Source organism: Mus musculus, chromosome 5 (genome assembly GCF_000001635.26).
Source record: "Mus musculus strain C57BL/6J chromosome 5, GRCm38.p6 C57BL/6J".
NCBI lineage: Eukaryota > Metazoa > Chordata > Mammalia > Rodentia > Muridae > Mus > Mus musculus.
In genome coordinates this window covers 107,455,981-107,476,010 of record NC_000071.6, presented here as the reverse complement: position 1 = coordinate 107,476,010, position 20,030 = coordinate 107,455,981, and the positions used below count along the sequence as shown (strand labels likewise).

The 20,030-nt window shown below is 42.0% G+C and overlaps 1 protein-coding gene and 1 long non-coding RNA gene across 3 annotated transcripts in view; one reads left to right on the top strand and one right to left on the bottom strand.

Moving 5' to 3' along the window:
* Positions 1-20,030, bottom strand: part of Btbd8 (BTB (POZ) domain containing 8) — a 74,631-nt gene that overhangs the window by 36,550 nt on the left and 18,051 nt on the right. The window contains exons 4-5 of the mRNA NM_001378266.2: positions 14,456-14,573; positions 5,214-5,303 (exon numbers count right to left, since the gene is read on the bottom strand). Coding sequence (NP_001365195.1) covers positions 5,214-5,303; positions 14,456-14,573 — 208 coding nt within the window. The remainder of the gene's footprint in view (positions 1-5,213; positions 5,304-14,455; positions 14,574-20,030) is intronic.
* Positions 4,452-14,479, top strand: Gm33885. Of its 2 annotated transcripts, none has more exons than XR_389496.4 (3): positions 4,452-4,992; positions 5,143-5,326; positions 14,246-14,479. It is a non-coding gene; the product is annotated as a predicted gene, 33885 (long non-coding RNA). The 2 variants fall into 2 exon arrangements; XR_389495.4 differs by having other exon boundaries at positions 14,216-14,479.

Genomic DNA, 20,030 nt, shown 5'->3' with positions numbered 1-20,030 from the left:
GGGGTGGGAGAGGTGGGTGAAAAAATGGGCAAGGACAAGTAACACTAAGGGCTATGAGGAGTCACACAGAAATCCACTACTGTAAAAACATCTTAAAATATATACATAGTTGAAAGAAGTCTAAGTGAATTCACCAAGTAAGTGGGAAGATGATGGCCCAACTAGACACCTTTGTCACCAAGCAAAACCTCCAGTGCCAGGAATGGGCTATATTCTGAGTTGTGGGCTGAAGCCCCTTCCTCCTCCCATGGAAACTCCAAACTATTGTGGCTATTTGGCTGCTCTCCACAAGCTGATGGTAAGGCCCTATTACTGAAGACAACTCTCATCTACCTCATTTGAACACAGACAAGTCAAGCTTGTGCTTAATTAGAGCCTTCATCCCTACTGACTAGTGTTTACGGTGCTACAATGTATTCTGCATGCTACCAGAGGAGAAAGGTAGCCATTAATTACAAGCCCTATGTTGTACACTGGTGACCAGCCTGCAAGATGCACTGCTGCAATAGTGGCACAAATGTCTTGGGAGTGACCAACCACTATCTGCCTGGATTTAAGGCCTAGTCCATAGATGGAACCCATGCCTGATACTGCTTGGCTGGCCAATAACCTGAGATAAGACAAGCCATGGGCCTAGGGGACAAACAAATATCATAATTCTGCTAAAGAAACAGATGCTGTTCTAACCATAGATTAGTGCCTAGCTCAACCATCATCAGAGAAGCTTCCTCTTGTAGATGGCAACTAACACAAAAACTCCCAACTGGATAATATGCAGTGACAGACTTTGGAACACTCAGTCCTAAATGGGATGACTTCATTGAACCCCTCCCACAAGGCTTGGGGATCTATGTGGAACAGAAGGCAGAAAGGCTGAAGGAGTCAGCAGGAATGGATGACTCCAAGGAAACATTATCCTTCAGATATAACAGAAGAGATGCACATGTGAATTCATAGAGACTGATAGCATGCATAGGACCTGCACAGCTAAACCAGACGGACTCTCAGTGCTAAGGCAGAGAAGGGGACATGAGTGTCCACCCCTAACCAAGCAGCTATCTGCAACCTACACCAGCATACAAAGAAACAATTGATTTCTCCAATAGTCTCACTGGGTATATTTACCACATTTAAGGGTAGTCTAGCAGTTCAAACAAACTCAATGGTGTGTGTACACTTTTTTAATGAAAGAAAGCATTTAGTTGGAGGTTTGCTTATAGTTTTAGAGGTTTAGTTCATTTTCATCATGGTGGGGAGTTTGGTAGCATACAGGCAGGTGCTGGAGCATAGCTGAGAGCTACATCCCCCCCGCCCCCCCCCCCACACACACACACGGAGAGAGAAGAAGGGAGAGACAGAGAGAGAAAGACAAAGACAGACAGAGATCGAGGGAGAGACACAGAGACAATCAGGCTGGCAGGTGTGGAGGCAAACACTGGGCCTGACTTGGGCTCAGCACCAGTGACACACCTCCTTCAACAAGGCCACACCTCCTAATCTTTCTAACAGTATCACAAGAGTTCTTGTACTCCTCAGTGGTTGGGTGATTAAGCATTCAACTTAACCTGTGAGCCCATGAGGGTCATTCTTACTCCAACCACTGCGATGTGAGTGAGTCTAGGCTCTCTGGTAGTCAAGGCAGGTGTGCAAGTGGGATAGAGTCTCTAGAGCTTTGGTCCTCTTTGGGTTTTTTTTTTTTTTGATAGTAATTTTTATAGACTTTTTTTTTTTGTCTGGTATTGCTTTGGGCATTTTTTGTTCTCTTGTTTGTAGATATAGCTTCGGGTTTTATGTTTTTATAGGTCTTGTTTTTGTGCGTGTGTTTCTTCTGTTTTATTTTGGGTTTTTGTTTATTTTCTAAAGACAAAGGAAAAAGAGGGCATGAAGTCGTGTTGAGTGGGGAAGTGTGGGAAAACTGGGGGAGGGGAACTCCAGAACATATTATATCAAAAAATACCCAACAAACAAACAACCTTTTTCAATTAAAGAACGTTTTAAAAAAGAATCAATAAATGTGATTCATATCTGATATAATTGTATAAGCCTGGGAAGACATTTAACTTCTCTGATTGTGTTTTTAATCATTTCAACATGTGAATCTTTCTTCTATATCTGAAAGACTGACTCCAAACACTAAAGAGCATGGTGAATGTGGGGAGACACAGAAAGAATAAAGTATAATTGTTATACATTTGCTGAGGACAGAGAGAAACAAAGATACCCTTGATATGATCTAGCTAGTTGAAACTGCCACCAACCTACATGAAATTTTAAGATTTGTTATAGGAAAAAAATTAGACATGTACACTCTATAAATTACTTTCCTTTGATGAAGAATCCCTTTATCAATATGCTTTTTGCAAGCTTGTACAACCACTCTGGAAATCAGTCTGGCGGTTCCTCAGAAAATTGGACATAGTACTACCGGAGGATCCCGCAATACCTCTCCTGGGCATATATCCAGAAGATGTCCCAACTGGTAAGAAGGACACATGCTCCACTATGTTCATAGCAGCCTTATTTATAATAGCCAGAAGCTGGAAAGAACCCAGATGCCCCTCAACAGAGGAATGGATACAGAAAATGTGGTACATCTACACAATGGAGTACTACTCAGCTATTAAAAAGAATGAATTTATGAAATTCCTAGCCAAATGGATGGACCTGGAGGGCATCATCCTGAGTGAGGTAACACATTCACAAAGGAACTCACACAATATGTACTCACTGATAAGTGGATATTAGCCCAAAACCTAGGATACCCAAGATATAAGATACAATTTCCTAAACACATGAAACTCAAGAAAAATGAAGACTGAAGTGTGGACCATGTAGAGACTGCCATATCCAGGGATCCACCCCATAATCAGCATCCAAACGCTGACACCATTGCATACACTAGCAAGATTTTATCGAAAGGACCCAGATGTAGCTGTCTCTTGTGAGACTATGCCAGGGCCTAGCAAACACAGAAGTGGATGCTCACAGTCAGCTAATGGATGGATCACAGGGCTCCCAATGGAGGAGCTAGAGAAAGTACCCAAGAAGCTAAAGGGATCTGCAACCCTATAGGTGGAACAACATTATGAACTAACCAGTACCCCGGAGCTCTTGACTCTAGCTGCATATGTATCAAAAGATGGCCTAGTCAGCCATCACTGGAAAGAGAGGCCTATTGGACAGGCAAACTTTATATGCCCCAGTACAGGGGAACACCAGGGCCAAAAAGGGGGAGTGGGTGGGTAGGGGAGTGGGGGTGGGTGGGTATGGGGGACTTTTGGTATAGCATTGGAAATGTAAATGAGCTAAATACCTAATAAAAAATGGAAAAGGAAAAAAAAAGTGCGATGAGGATACTGAAGTGTAGCTCTCCACAGTTGATGGCTTCTGGTGGGGACCAAGGAGGGGAAGGACTCAGTTCTATCTGAGAGTGTGACCGTGCTCCATTGAGTAGACAGATAAGACAGCTTGATCTTGTTTACCTTTATTTGTTTATGTTTTTTGTTTGTTTGTTTGTTTGTTTGTTTTTCGAGACAGGGTTTCTCTGTGTAGCCCTGGCTGACCTGGGACTCACTCTGTAGACCAGGCTGGCCTCGAACTCAGAAATCCGCCTGCCTCTGCTCCCAAATGCTGGGATTAAAGGCGTGCACCACCACCGCCCAGCTTACCTTTATTTTTATTTTTACTTTTTTGGTGGGGAGGCCACAAGGGTTGGCGGTAGTCATGGAAGAATTGGGAAGTGCGTGTGATCGGAGTGCATTATGTAGAAGTCCCAAAGAATCAATATAAACTTTTTTTGTTTTGTTTTGTTTTTTGTTTTTCAAGACAGGGTTTCTCTGTGTAGGCCTGGCTGTCCTGGAACTCACTCTGTAGACCAGGCTGGCCTTGAACTCAGAAATCTGCCTGCCTCTGCCTCCCGAGTGCTGGGATTAAAGGTGTGTGCCACCACGCCTGGCTCTATATAAACATTTTTTTAAAAATTGGACTTTACATTCTGTAACAATGTCATAGACTTATTTAATATCTAAAAATCTGCATAAAATATACAAGAACGGTTCACAATGAATAGATCATAGAAATTCTAGTTGCTTCATTCTAAGAGAACTCTGAGAGACATAAAAATAAAAAGGCATGTACAAAAGTTAGATTTTAAATCAAACTAGTATTATTCCTTAATTTGAATTCTCATTGAATTCAGTTTTAATAGGATATATTGACAGTTTTAAAAGTAGATGTCTAAAGCATATGAAACAGGCCCTAAACCAGTTTCTAAAATTAACACAAAGCAGCCACTCCTGAAGATATGTGGCTTCTGCAAGTTCAACCTCTTCCATTCTCAAAGGAAAACATCATCAGTCTGGCAGACAGGTCTTTCAAGTTGGGTTGTTTGTTTATTTGTTTGTTTGGGGTTTTTTTGAGATTAAATTTTTTATTTATGTCTATATGTGCTGGTACCCATGAAGTCCAGAAGAGGACAGCAGATCCCCATAGCTGGAGTTGCAGGCATCTGTAAGCTGTCCAAACATCTGGGAACTCTCATAGGGTCCTGTGGAGAGCAAGAAGGTCTCTAACCACTGAGCTTTTCTCCAGCCCCCTCACGCTGTATTTCAACAGTGGTAACATAGGTCACCAGCAGGTATGCCTTTTAACTCCTCTTACCCACAGGATAATGAAGCTTTAAGCCTGACAGTTAAAATATCCCTTAATCGGAATGTGTGCACTATGCATGTGTGCACCAGGAACTGACTGTGTCCTCCCCAGATCAGACGCTGAAGCTCCAGCCTTCAGCACAGAGAGGAGGCCACTGGAAAGAGATAAGCTTAAATTAAGCAGAGGCTGGAGCCTGGATAGGACAGAGTAGTGTTTGGAGAGATACCACAGAAATCCTTTCAGACAAGACAAATGGCAAACGCCCCACGAGACACAGGGAGCAGCTGTCCACAAGCTAAGGAAGCCTTGATGATCTCTCAGCCTTCACAAGTGTGAGAACCGGTGTGTGGTGCTGCAGTCTCTCGGCTCTGTTTCAGGGCCTGAGCAGATTCAGATAAGACCTTGATTACTAAGTGATCCTCTGCCTTTAGCTTTAGAAAAAACGTCAGTTCTGAAGTTCTACCATCTAAGATATGTTTTTTCTGAACGCAGGAAGAATGCTGTGTGTATCATCTGTAATCTTCTATAGTCACGCTGACTCATGAAACATTATGCTTACTCACCCTTGAAGAGTAATACACTCTTGGGAGCTTTCAGCCCAGCAGCCACTCAGCATTGCAGCAAAATAACTCGACCTGGCACTTAAAATGGCCCTGAAGAGAGAGGATGGAAACAGGTGAGTATTTACATGCTGTGCAAATGGAGATCTTACAAAATTTTCATTTCCACCTCTTTAAACATCCTATTTGTCTTGTTTTTACTGACTGATAGAATACCTGTAACAAAAAATATAAACAGTTACACCTACACATTGTTTGTTTAAAACATTAATTCAAAAGCCAGTCTTGATAACATGCACCTGTAATCCTACATGTGGAAAGCTGAGGCACGGGGATCCAAGTCAACTTAGCTACCTCATGAGATTCTGTCTCTAAACACAAAGGGAGTAAGCAAGTTCAGTCCAGTAAAACACAAATTACAGTGCCCTTATTATCACTTAAACTGTTCTGTTAAAAGCTCTTTATATTTACAAAACTACAAAATCATCATCTACAAATGGAGGCGTAAGAGCGGAGGTGCTCTTATTGTGGGTTAGAGGAATGAGAGATGGATCTCTGTTGGTGACATGCTGCTAGCACTGTTGAAATACAGCCTTGTATAACTTAGCAACTTGCAGAAGAAACAGCAACAAGAAAAGAAAGGGCTGTAGAGACGGCTTGATGGTTGAAAGCATTGGCTGCTCTTGTACAGGCCGTAAATAAGTTCCCAAACTCACAAAGCAGCTGACAACTATACATGGCTCCAGTTCCAGGGCATCTGACATCCTGTGGGCACCAGGTACACATACATACATGTAAGCCAAACACTGATACACATAAAATAAAAATAAATTTTACAAAAAGGCAAAGAGGTGGAAATCACTGTAAATGAATTTTTTAAAGACAGACTTTTCAATAGAGGTTTTAAGCTCTAATTCTGAATTCTCTGCAGTTACATTTGACAAAGGCTATATTCTAGGCCTGAAGAAATGAAAAGAGAGATTTTTTAATTTTCCTGTCTTTTCAAATAAAATATTAATTAACTATTTATTCCCAAATTCCCGCTGAGTTTATCTGTATTGGGTTTTACTCTAAGTACTGTGACTGCAGCATTGAGTCCTACATACAGAACAGTGTTGCGCTCTGGTGGACTGTGGGCAGGGCCTGTGGAGAAGAGCAGGGAGGGGAGGACACACTGGCGATGGCTTACACATCTACACACACACACACACACACACACACACACACACACACACACTGACTGAGTGGTTAAAGCAAAGGAAGGCTCCAGCCCTTTATTTTTTTCTCTTAACCCCTTTTATACTCCCTAAGATAAAGTTTCTCTATGTAAGAAGAAAATTACCTCATAATCACAAGTTATACATTTTCTAAAAACAATCACCACAAAAACATATCTTCAAAAATCTATTAAAATCATTACACAAAAGGAAATTACAACAGATATTTATTATGTGTTCTTCTTTTAAAACTTTCATCTAACTAAACATTTATCTTTCTCTTCACAAGCAGTGATGGATTTATAGTGAAAAATCCCCTAATACTTGGAAGCTCAACACAGTTCATTGGTAAAGAAGAACTATAAAAACTCAGGAAACACAGGTTTAGTTTTAAAAATGCAATGCCTCATCAGACCCAGTGACATACACCTTTAATCCCATCACTCAAGAGAAAGGCAGGTGGGTCTCTGTGAGTTCCAGGCCAGCCAGGGCTACAAAGTGAGACCCCATCTCAAAACCCACAAGCCCCTAGAACAAAACAAAATGTGTGTCCCTTGGCTAAAGCACTGACAAGAGGAAAACCCTTAGCTTCTAAATTCTCTCTTGGGAAAAGATGCTGGGAGGAAGGCTCAATGGATAAAGTGCTTGGTGTGCACATGTAAGGCCTGAGTGTGGGTTACCAGCACCCACACTTCCTGCAGAGACGCTCAGTGGTTCAGAACTGACTCTTCTTCCAGAGGACCCAGATTTGATTCCCACCACCCACATGGTGGCTCACAAACATCTATAACTTCAGTCCCAGGGGTCTAATGCCCTATTCTGGCAAGACATAGTGGAGCACACCTGTAAACTGGTGTATTTAGAGGGCTGGGGAGACATAAACAGTAGACTATACACTTTGCAGTTCAGCCTGACTACTTAAAATGAAAAGTTTCAGGTTCAGTGAGAGAGCTGTCTCAAAACACAATGTGGAGGGATGGCAAGATGTCTCGGCAGGTAAAGACACTGCTGCCAAGGTTGATGACTTAAATTCAGTCTCTAGGACTGACATGGTGTAAGGAGGGACTTGGCTCTCACAGACTGTCTTATGATCTCTACTAACATGCCATGGCATGCACACATGCACATCCACACTAATAAATGTAATTTTAAAAGAATATAAGATGGATGGCAGCAGAGGAAGATACTCGAGGTTGACTTCTGACCTTCCCAAGTATACCTACATGAACCACACATGTAAGAAAATGAAACACACACACACACACACACACACACACACACACACACGTAGGGAAAGGAAAAAAAGACTCACAGGATCAAATCACTGATCTAAGAATTCTGTTTTAATACAGAAGCCAGGCATGGGGTGCATACCTGTAACCCAAGCATTGGAAAGGCAGACCCAGGAAGAGAGACAAGGTTGAGGCCACTGTACATAGAGAACTCAGATCAGTCAGCCAGGATTACAGAGCAGGACTTTATCTCAAAACAAACAAACAAAACAACAACAACAACGAAGCATTAAGGTAGACTAAAGGTAGAATCTGTAAAGTGTGACTGAGTCTACATGGACAGATTACAAACATTACAGTTTGTGATTCCTTCCTAAAGCAAGGAAAGTCAAAAGCAAGATTTTAAATTCTAAGATGTCTGTAGAAGTTCGCCACTGAACTGTATAAACGAGGTCTTAAGTTCCTCATTTGCCCCTTTTTACTTCAACCCCAGCCTTCAGAGATGACCAAGGTTAGCAGTGCACTGGGCAGCCCTTCAAGACACCTGCCCTGGCTATTCTCCTACAGTAATCTCACTGTACAGCCTATGTGTGCACTATCCTACTCTGTGTGTGTCACCCTTATCCCTTATGGACCTCAGTCTCAGCAGCACACCGTCTATGAGTGTGCATCGAACTGTTACAGAATAGTTTTTGAGACAGGTTTGACTAAGTTTCTTAGGATTATCTTGAACTGGCTGGTTTAGATGGGATATGAACAGCTGGTGACTCTCCTGCCTCAGTCACCTGAGTGCTGCAATTAGTTATATCTAATTGCAATCTACCACCATGCCCAATCCATCAAAAAGCCTTAATGAATAATACCATTAGAATTCTAACATTCTAATCGATACCATTTATCTGGCTAAGCCTAATAGTAAAGTTACACAAATACACAGCATGTCATGACTTTTGTGTGGACAGTCATGAGAATGCCTCTGACCACTGACTTGTGTAACAGCACTCTGAAGTCTAAGGCACACTGATCCCAGAGCCACCTCCTCATGAGTCATTCTTGCCATAACCGAGCAGAGTGGAGGAGAAAGGTGCCTCTAAATATCTGGGCGATGGGCTTTTCTGATGGATGATTGCTTCAACATTTTCCAAGAACCTTGTGGGGCTGTCCCCAGACACATGTAGCAGCATGCAGGCCATTCATTCCTTCTTCCAAGGTCAGCTCAGTGCTGGAGTCCGACAAGCCCCAGGCTTCTCTGGCTTCCCCCGATGCTCTCTCAAAGTTACTGTGCATACCTCCTGCTATCCAATCTAACCCTGCGTCTGCACCACAAGATTTGAACTCTCACAGCATGCTAGCTCTCTCCAGAGAAAGCATTAAAAGCGTACGAGGCATAAGTGATTACTCTGACCTTAAAATAGAAACTTAGAAAAGATTCCTTTTTAATTAGGACATCTGCCTCCAGTTAACGGTGCTGTGGATGGCATGGTATATTAAGAATCTTTGAAACATCCTTTTTAGTTTCCAACATGTCAGAAACTATTTTCTTCTTTTGACTAAATTTGATCTCAACTGACTACGCTGCTTCTGGCTGTACCCAGATGCCCTCATTTCCCCCTTGCTGCTGCTTCAGGACAATGGCAGTCCACACTGCCTGATGCTAGCTGAACTAGATTCACACTCCATGCAGAACAATGGCCTGCATTGCTCAGAAAGGGCTCCCGAGGAGATAACTTTTAAGTCTTCCTGCTTTAAGGGAGGGAGGTGGGGAAAGTAGCTCTTGCTTTATTTAGCTCCACATAACTGATTAAGGCTCAAACCCAGACGAGTGCAGACACTTTCTGAAAACGTCACCATTATGCACTCTACTTCGTGACAAATATTTTAGAGACTATGTTTTGATTGCAGCTTTCATGGAATAGCCTTTTAAAGTTAAATTGTAAAGTACAATAAAGGCCCTATCTAATGATACAATATAGCCAAATTCACAGTTGATTAACCAAAACTAGCTGCATGGTGGTGGCACATGACTTTACTCTCAGCACTAGGGAGGCAAAGACCGGCGGATCTCTGTGAGTTCAAGGCCAGCCTGCTCTACAGGGCAAGTTCCAGAGCAGCCTGGGCTACACAGAGAAACCTTGTCTCAAAGAAACTAAACTAAACTAAACTAATCTAATGTATTAGGATTTTAAAACAAGCTGGCACATCACAGGCATCATAGATAATTACGTGGAATGAACGTGCAGGGTGGAAAGGTAGCTCAGTGGCAGAGCTCTGGGTTCCATCCATAGCACCTCATAAAGGTCCCTCACAAGTTTTGTCTTTCACTATAAGGCCAATCTTTCTTTAAAAAGGATTCACTAATCAGAGCTCTTCTTGCAAGAATGATACATGTATTTATCATCATTTCTAGCTCAAATTTCTCTAAAATGAAAAATGGGTTTAAAAACCTTGGTGAATTCATCTGAGTGTGGTACTGGCTATATCTCAGCAGCTCTCACTATACTTTATATTGTTAACTGAACTCAACAGCAGGCTCTAAGTGCCCATTCCCTAATTATATATTCAAAGCACCCACCTCAGATGCCCCTGGAATGGCAACTTTTTATATTCTACATATTGCTGGATTGTACAGTATTTATCAATTTATGACATCAAAATGACAATCCAAATGGGATGGGTATATGGGAATATACCCAAGTAATTTTTGGAAGGTACGAACTTTTTTGTCAACTTCACAGAGCTTTACTGGGTAGGACAGAGGGCCACAAGTCTGCTGGCTCACCCCTAAACATTTAAAGTGTTACTGCTCTGAGATCCCTGGTGATCTCCTTCATGACCTCCATTGGAGTTTGAAGAGAGTATGACCAGGAAAGCTCAAAGCTTCCTTCTTTAAACACAGGCAGTAGTATTTACAGTTCACCTTTACACTGGAGGTGAAAATCACTCTGGAATTTATCACTAAGCCAAATTTGTTTTTCTGGAAAGTACAAACTTAGGACAGAGGTAAGGCTCAGTAGAAAATGATCTGCTGGGCAAGTGCACTAAGCTGGATGCGGCCAGCAAGTTCTCCAGAGGGCACCTGGAGGCTTGAAGCAGAGCTCAGCAGTCTGTGGTCTGCGTGCCTTCTTTGTTTCAGACACCTAGTGCTTCTTCTTGCTTTTAGCTCCCCTTCACAACCTCCTCGAAGGCTAGTGGCACTAAGGATTTCCCCTCTTTTCGTCTATTGCTTGCCTATCTTAGCATTATTTTAAGCCTCTCACGTTGACAAACCACCATTAATAAAACAATACTAAGATGCTAATAACCTTCTTTTGTAATGAGAAATCTTATAATTAGTTCATTAAGTATATATAACTATATCATTAAGTATAAATCCTGTAAAGACAGGGAATAGCAAATTTATTCTGTGAAGAATCAGATAAATATCTTAGGCTTATAGCCACCTTACACCTTCTTTGTCTTGTCGCATACCTGCCGTCTGCGGTAGAGAGGGAGGTGTCCCAGACGATGCTATACTTCTCCAGACGTCTAGTGTGTATGTAGAGCAACTAACATTTGGTTCAAAGTGTTACAATATGCTAGCCACACAGAGATGTGGTTTCTTGTGAATATCTGATTCAGTTCATACTGCCTCTTGTTCTATACTTACTATTATTACTATTTTTACTTTTACAGATGAAGAAATTTAGACTCAAGAGATTAAAGAACTTGCCCACTATTAGTAAATGCTGAAATCAGAATACAGATTCAGAAAGACCAACTCACTAAAGCCTGCTACTTCTGAAAGGCTTTTGGCTAATGTACCCAAAGATGCATAGATGGTGGCCTAGCCCAGAGTAACTCACTGAGCTTCTGGTACTGTATAACTCACTAATCTTAAAGAAGGACTGGACAACATTACAATTCAACAATGAATGTCTAGTAATATAATACCAAACACTGATAAGAAAATACCAGATCCTGAGTGTCATGAAGCTAAAATTAGGAATCACTGCTTTGATTTTTCAATAAGGCAATATGATAGAATCTTAATGTGACTCAGAAAATAAATTACCTTCAAAGTGTAACATTCAGTTTGTCTTAACAAACATTAAAATAAATGGCATTTTAAAACGGGAGGGCAGCAACAGAGTGGTTGTTTGGCGGTAGCTGTTGGGGTATAGCATAGCTTTGAGGTGCCAGGAGAAAATAGGAGCAAACAGAAATGCTCAGTATGTAGCTAGGACTCATCAAGTAATCAAGTGGAGTCGAGGCAGGAGACTGATGCAGCTGAGCTCCATAAATCAGCAGCATTCTGCTGCTTAGCACTGAGAACAGTGTCAGTAAGAGAACCTGAGTAACGAGTGGGGAGCTCTGAGACCACCGGACTTACCTGCCGCCTTCCATCCTTAGTAAAACTCCCTTCACTTCTGACTAGGGCAGAAGTGCTGGGGATGAGGAGGACAGAGATAAAGACATGGTCTACTCACAAATGTGTATTTTCTGAGCTATTTGTCTCAATTCTTTGAATTTAACAGAACTACTATGAACTAAAGTTCAAATTTGAACCAGAAAGATAATATGATGCAGAATTTACTATCATAATATGCAAAACAAGGTAGCAAAATAGGTCATATTTTAAAATATCTCCTTAGGAAATTGCTTTTCTATTAATCCAGATTTCCTTTTTACCACAAGATGAACAAAACTAAACCATAAATGAAAACTACATCTAACACTCTAGGACAGTGGCTCTCAACCTGGGGGGTCACAACTCCTTTGGCAAACCTTTATCTCCAAAAATATTTACATTATGATTTATAACAGTAGCCAAACTGCAGTTATGAAGTAGTGCAAAATAATGTTATGGTTAGGGTCACTGCAACATGAGGAACTGCATTGGAGGGCCACTGAGTTAGCAGGCTGAGGAGCCCCGGGGCTGGAGAGACAGCTCGACGCTTAAGAGCACTTGTTGCTCTTCCAGAGGACCTAAGTTCAGCTCCTGGTGTCTACCTGGTGACTCAAAAACCTAATATTCTAGTTCTAGCTCCTGAAATTACTCTCTTAGTCCACTTAGTCCAGTCTAAGGCACAAAGGGGAATGGCCACAGGTAAGCACTGAGGACAAGCTGCAAATGTTCACGGTCATGAGGCTGTGCCTTTCCTCTGTGGCAGCGGCGGCTTAAGGGTCCGATTAGCACAACTTCAGTGCTCATGTGGCCTCAAGAAAAAATCTGCTACAAAATGAAGTAAAAATTTAAAATACTGTTGGCAAAATACAGACAGGCAAACAGGCAGTCATGCAGACAGGCAGACAAACATACACACACACCCCTCACAGTTTAATAAATGTATAATATGACATGTAAAACATATTGTCTAATCTCTACCAAGTTCTGTATTTTGATATAATAATGAAAATTTCTTAAGAATTAGGAAAGTGCTAAGTATAGTTATGTATGTCTGTTAGGTCAGCACTCAGGATACTGAGGTAAGAGAATTGTGAGGTTGAGGCCAGCTAGGGCTATGTAGCTAAACTTTGATGATGATGATGATATAACTTAGGAAAATATTAATATGTATCACCAAATTCTGAGCAGTAAACAGTCTCCTTACTGCATTGTTGTCACAATTAACTGGACAATCGGTAGGATTTCTGAGTTTAGGAGGTATTCCTGTATTCTAAAACTACTGCTATGGAGTCTTCAACATTGCTTCTTGGGTGGAGGCTGCTCAGTAGATAAAGTGCTTGCCATACAAAGATAAGGACTAAAGTCTGTGGTTTCCCCCAGAGCCCATATAAAAAGCAAGTAGCCATGGCTTCTGTCTCTAATGCAAGCACTTCTGAGGCAGAGGTAGGTGAACCCTAGGGACCACGATTGGCAAGTTTTGGGTTCAGCCAAAAACTCTGCCTCAGAATGGAAAGTGGTCAAGGAAGACACCTGATCTCAATGTGGGCCTCCACACACATGTGCACCCTAACATGCATACAAGCCTGCTTACACACACACACACACACACACACAACCACAGCAGAGTCTGCTTCATCCTCTGTAGGTGCGCACAGAGGAACTTCCTATCAACCTTCCTATTTGAAGCGTGGAGGGAGAACTGTCTGGTTCCTCAGACTTCTGGCTGTTTCTCATCCACAGCTGAGACCTGCCTATGTTTCTTTCCCTCCAGTTCCAACAAACTATTTCTATTTCTTGTTAATTTTTTTCTTCTGTTAAGTAGATTTTAGGTACTTGACAACTAAAAGAGCATGACCAAAACAGTGGGTAGGCTTTAATTTGAAATCTAAAAACCCTGAGCTATCTCAGCAGTCAAGTCTAAAGCACAGACTATATTTTTAAATACATTGTAGCATCAGACCTCCTAATCAATGTTATTCATAAACATCCTCTATTCAGAAGCACAGAATTTGAGCCAAAGTGTATCCAATACAATATATGCTATTAATGTAGAAATTAGTTTATTACATGCTTATTAGTATAGTAATACAAATATTACTATAATGCCCATAAAAACTAAAAACTGCATAACTACATTTTCTGTTAACATGAATTTTAAACCTATTTTAGGCAGAACACTTTCTTCTGATGACATCTTAGGTTCACATGGATTTGAGCAGATTTGCTCAGACTGAAACTTGTGCATATGTGAGCCTGCAGGCATGAAGCCCTGTCTGGTGGCCAGCTTCTCCTCTGCCAGATTCTGACCCTGAACAGCTGCTGTGGAGCCCTATGTCTGCAGGAATGTGCTGGAAAACCACCCACTCTTCTCTGAACCTATGTCACACCAGCAGATCCATCAGTCCCCACCTGTGGGCTCGGAAGCTCCTCCCATCAACACAAATGTCAATGTCAGGGTAGTGCTGACTCAGGTAAAGCTTCAACAAATCTCCTCCTAACTCAGACGCAGGCTCCAGGTCAGAATCAGCTTTAAAAGAGAAGACAAAAAGCAGCTCCTTTAATATTAGACATCCCCAAATTTCATTTTCTAATGCCCGCAAAAGGTCTTCTTCATAATTTTCTCAATTAGCTAGAATACTTAAGCAGCAAATTGAAAATAAAGTAAAAACGTTTAAATCACTTATATTTCCTATTTTGAAATATGTATTAATTAAATATTCCTTGAAATATAGTTATATTCATATGTGTCAATACTATATATCAAGACTAAGCTTTATGACTAAGTGAATTAGCAAAGGGTATGTCTGCAGTACCGATGTTCCTTTCTTTTTTTTTTTATTTTTTTATTAGGTATTTTCCTCATTTACATTTCCAATGCTATCCCAAAAGTCCCCCATACCCTCCCCACCACTCCCCTACCCACCCACTCCCACTTCTTGGCCCTGGTGTTCCCCTATACTGAAGCATCTAAAGTTTGCAAGACCAATGGGCCTCTCTTTCCAGTGATGGCCGACTAGGCCATCTTCTGATACATATGCAGCTAGAGACAGGAGCTCCGGGGTACTGGTTAGTTCATATTGTTGTTCCACCTATAGGGTTGGAGACTCCTTTAGCTCCTTGGGTACTTTCTCTAGTTCCTCCATTGGGGGCCCTGTGTTCCATCCAATAGCTGACTGTGAACATCCACTTCTGTGTTTGCTAGGCCCGATGGTCCTTTCTAACACTCAGCTCCTTGCCTCCTAAGCTATGGCTTAGACACTGACTGGCCTCCAGAGGTCCATCTGTAAAAGGCCTAGAATATGCCATGCTTCTACTAGAGATACTGTGGCCACTGGCAGTGTGGGAACAAGTGGGAAGTGCTTCTGTCATCTGAAATGAATTGTCAGACCCTGGCCTCAAACTAGCTACATAGCTATTTATGAGTCTCCTGCCTCTAACTTCCAGTTTGTTAGGATTACAGGATTGTGTCACCATGTGGTTTATGTGGTATTGGGAATTAAACCCAGGACTTCTTGCATGCAAGGCTGCCCCTCTGGCAACTGAACAGCACCCGAAGCCTTCCTCTTCCTCTTCTGCTTCAGCCATGAGGTGAGCAGTTTGTTCTGCCCAGTTTGCTCTACCACGTAGTCCACCGTGTGTACCAGAGGCACAGAGGAAAGGTGAAGACCCCTAGACCATGAGCCTAAGCAAACCTGTATGTGTGTGCATGTGCACGTGCACGTGTGTGTGTGTGGGGGGGGGTCACCAGGATCTGGAGCTGCTGCTATTTGTGAGCCACGACACGTGGGTGCTGGGAAACGAACTCAGGTCCTCTGCATCAGGTACTCTTAATTGCTGAGCCATTTCTCTAGCACCATTCTCCCATTTTTTTCTCCTAACAAATTATCCCAGACATTTTCTTATAACAGAAAGATGACTAACCTATGCTACTTCATGAACCTATGGCTAGCATGACATGTAGGCAAATAGAGACTAAATGGAAATCAACAGAAAATGTGAAGCAGTTATTGTAAGGTCAGCACTATAAATAGCATGAAGACATGAAGACATATACAGAGATAAGTATTTTTAAAAAAGTCTCCCAAAGAGTTACCTTTCAGGTAAAAGTAAAATATAATAATAAATAAAAATATATATAATAAAAAACTAATGAAAGTAAAATAAATTTTATATTGTACTTCACAGATATGATAGAGATCATTGGCATATCATTGTGTGTATGTTACACTGTACTAAATCAAGTATGACCTAAGACTATTTCTATACTTTGAGGTCCCACATTATCAACTGCCAACTCACTTGGCAAGTAAAACCTAACATAAAGTATGTGTTTTTGGTAATGCAGCCAAACCTAACCGAATTACAAGCAGCCAACTGATCAGAATAGGTCCAAAGAAGCTAAGGTATTGCTGTAGCCAGATGTGCTATTTCTGTACTTGATCTCCATGCTCCATGTTAGGTCATGGGTCTGTCCCTGCAGCTCTTCCCTTGGTGTGCTATGATCTAACAGTACCCAGCTGTTGTGGTTTGACTATGAAATATGTGTGTCCTCTTCCTCCACCCCCAGCACAGGCTCATGCATTTGAATACCTGGTCCCTAGTTCGTGTGCTGAGAATGTTAGGGAGCCTTTAGAAGGGGCACCTTGCTGGAAGAAGTACATCACTGGCAACAGGCTCTGAGGTTTCATGGCCTCACTTCCTATGTGCAGATGAGATATAGTCACTCTGCTTCCTAAGAGGCTGGCATTAGGCTCTCTGCTATCCTCCCCACATTGAGGGGCTGTATGTCAAACAAATCAGAAATAAACCGTTTGCCAGGGTATTGTACCACAGCAACTGAAGAGTAACTGAGCCGCTGATCCATGGTGCCTGGCTCCTCTGTCCTGTGTCACATTCGGCTATTACACCCCAAAATACACAGTGTGCAAGTTCCTACCGGCCCCTAAAAGCTCGAAGTCTGGTATTTCCTGTGTTCAGAGTCCTCTGAAGGCTCCCTTCTCTGCCCCTGGCCTGTCACAGTGGCTCTTTCACTCCTCTCGGGGTGTTAGAGAGAGAGAAGTTTCTTTATGTTTCTGACCCCATTTATGTTTTAATGCCCTCCTACCTGAAGGCCTGCCAGCGACTCCCATGGTCTCAGCACCTTCTCCTAATAAAGACTTTTGAAGGGCAACTTTGTGCTAGCTCCTCTAAGGACTAACTTGCCAGGCCTCCCTTTCTCATCTCTAAGAACTTTATCTCTTAAGAACTGTCCAGTTTGCTTGAGTGCTGTCTGACTCACCAATTGTTCCTTGCTAGAACTAAACTCGGCTACATTTACTTGTTCTTAAAATTATATTTTAACAAGCCATATCTGATGAAGGCTAGTTACTTAATAGATTTCTACTAACCAAGTTCATTCAGTACAAACTACAATGAGAGAATTATGTGGACCATTCTGAAGGACCCATAATTCACCCACCACTCAGCACATCCAACTTGATCCCCACAGTCCACTTTCAACAGAGCATCCAGAGCACAATCTAGGCAGCTCAACCCTCTGCAGGGCTGGAGAGACAACTAAATGGCCAAGAGCATTGCTGCTTTTGTAGGGCCTGGGTTCAGATCCTAGCAACAACAGAAAAATTCAGAGCTACACATATTATGTTGGAGCATCTTTTGGGTATATGCCCAGGAATGGTATTGCTGGATCCTCCAGTAGTCCTATGTCCAATTTTCTGAGGAACCGCCAGACTAATTTCCAGAGTGGTTGTACAAGCTTGCAATCCCACCAGCAATGGAGGAGTTTTCCTCTTTCTCCACATCTTCACCAGCATCTGCTGCCACCTGAGTTTGTGATCTAAGCCATTCTGACTGATGTGAGGTGGAATCTCAGGGTTGTTTTGATTTGCATTCCCCTGATGACTAAGGATGTTGAACATTTCTTAAGTTGCTTCTTGGCCATTTGAGATTCCTCAGTTGATAATTCCTTGTTTAGCTCTATTCCCCAGTTTTTTTTTCTTTTTAAATATTTTTTATTAGGTATTTTCCTCATTTACATTTCCAATGCTATCCCAAAAGTCCCCCATATCCTCCCCACCACTCCCCTGCCCACCCACTCCCACTTTTTGGCCCTGGTGTTCCCCTGTACTGGGGCATATACAGTTTGCATGACCAATGGGCCTCTCTTTCCAGTGATGGCTGACTAGGCCATCTTTTGATAATATGCAGCTAGAGACAAGAGCTCCGGGTACTGGTTAGTTCATATTGTTGTTCCACCTATAGGGTTGCAGTTCCCTTTAGCTCCTTGGATACTTTCTCTAGCTCCTCCATTGGGGGCCCTGTGATCCATTCAATAGCTGACTGTGAGCATCCACTTCTGTGTTTGCTAGGCCCCGGCATTGTCTCACAAGAGACAGCTATATCAGGGTCCTTTCAGCAAAATCTTGCTAGTGTATGCAATGGTGTCGGCATTTGGAGGCTGATTATGGGATGGATCCCTGGATATGGCAGTCTCTAGATGGTCCATCCTTTTGTCTCAGCTCCAAACTTTGTCTCTGTAACTCCTTCCATGGGTGTTTTTTTCCCAATTCTAAGAAGGGGCAAAGTGTCCACACTTTGGTCTTCGTTCTTCTTGAGTTTCATGTGTTTCGCAAATTGTATCTTATATCTTGGGTATTCTAAGTTTCTGGGCTAATATCCACTTATCAGTGAGAACATATCATTTGAGTTCTTTTGTGATTGGGTTACCTCACTCAGGATGATAAGAAAGACACATGCTCCACTATGTTCATAGCAGCCTTATTTATAATAGCCAGAAGCTGGAAACAACCCAGATGCCCCTCAACAGAGGAATGAATACAAAAAATGTGGTACATTTACACAATGGAGTACTACTCAGCTATTAAAAAGAATGAACTTATGAAATTCCTAGGCAAATGGTTGGACCTGTTCCCCAGTTTTTAATAGGGTTATTTGGTCCTCTGTACTCTAACTTCTTGAGTTCTAGGTATATATTGGATATTAGCCCTTTATCAGATGTAGGGTTGGTAAAGAGTTTTCCCAATCTGTAGATTGCTGTTTTGTCCTACTGACATGTCCTTTGCAATTTTATGAGGTCCCATTTGTTGATTATTGATCTTAGAGCCTGAGTCACTGGTGTTCTGCTCAGGAACTTTCCCCTGTGCTCATGTGTTCAAGGCTCTTTCCCACTTTCTCTTCTACTAGATTCAGTGTATCTGGTTTTATGTGGAGGTCCTTGATCCACTTGGACTTGAGCTTTGTACAAGGAGATAAGGATGGATCGATTTGCATTCTCTTACAAACCGATCACCAAGACTTGAACCAGCACCATTTGTTAACATGCTGCTTTTTTCAAGTGGATGGTTTTGGCTTCTTTGTCAAAGATCAGGTGACCATAGGTGTGTGGGTTTATTTCTGGGTCTTCAATTCTACTCCACTGATCTACCTGTCTGTCTCTGTGCCAATACTATGCAGTTTCCAGTTTCAGGGGCTTTAGTGCCCTTTGGCCTCTTCATGCACATGGTACATGCAGGCAAAAATACCCATATATATGACATAAAAATAAATAAATACTTAAATAACTCATATTGTTCATTTCATTTCTTTTGGAGTAAAACTCAGTCTTTAGCATTGTGTTTCAAGCCCCACAGTACCTGACTCCGTAAACCTTTCTGACTTCAGTCCATTTATTTCTATGTCAAATTCTCCTCTTATCTCCAATCTGGGATAGCCTCACCTTCAGACTTTGCACTGAACACTTCTTCTGCCTTGCACGTTTTTCTCCAAGGCACCTCAATGGCTAACCTCTTCTTCCTTTCTTTAAATCTTCCACCACTCTATATTTAATGAGGCTGAAGTTGCTGATTCCATCCCTGTTCTTCCTATGTCCCCTATGCAGACATCTCCATTTCTTCTCTAGGCTAGTGTCGATCCTACCTCACCCTGAGTTCTCTAACCAGGTACAAAGAGCCAGTGATGCACTTCA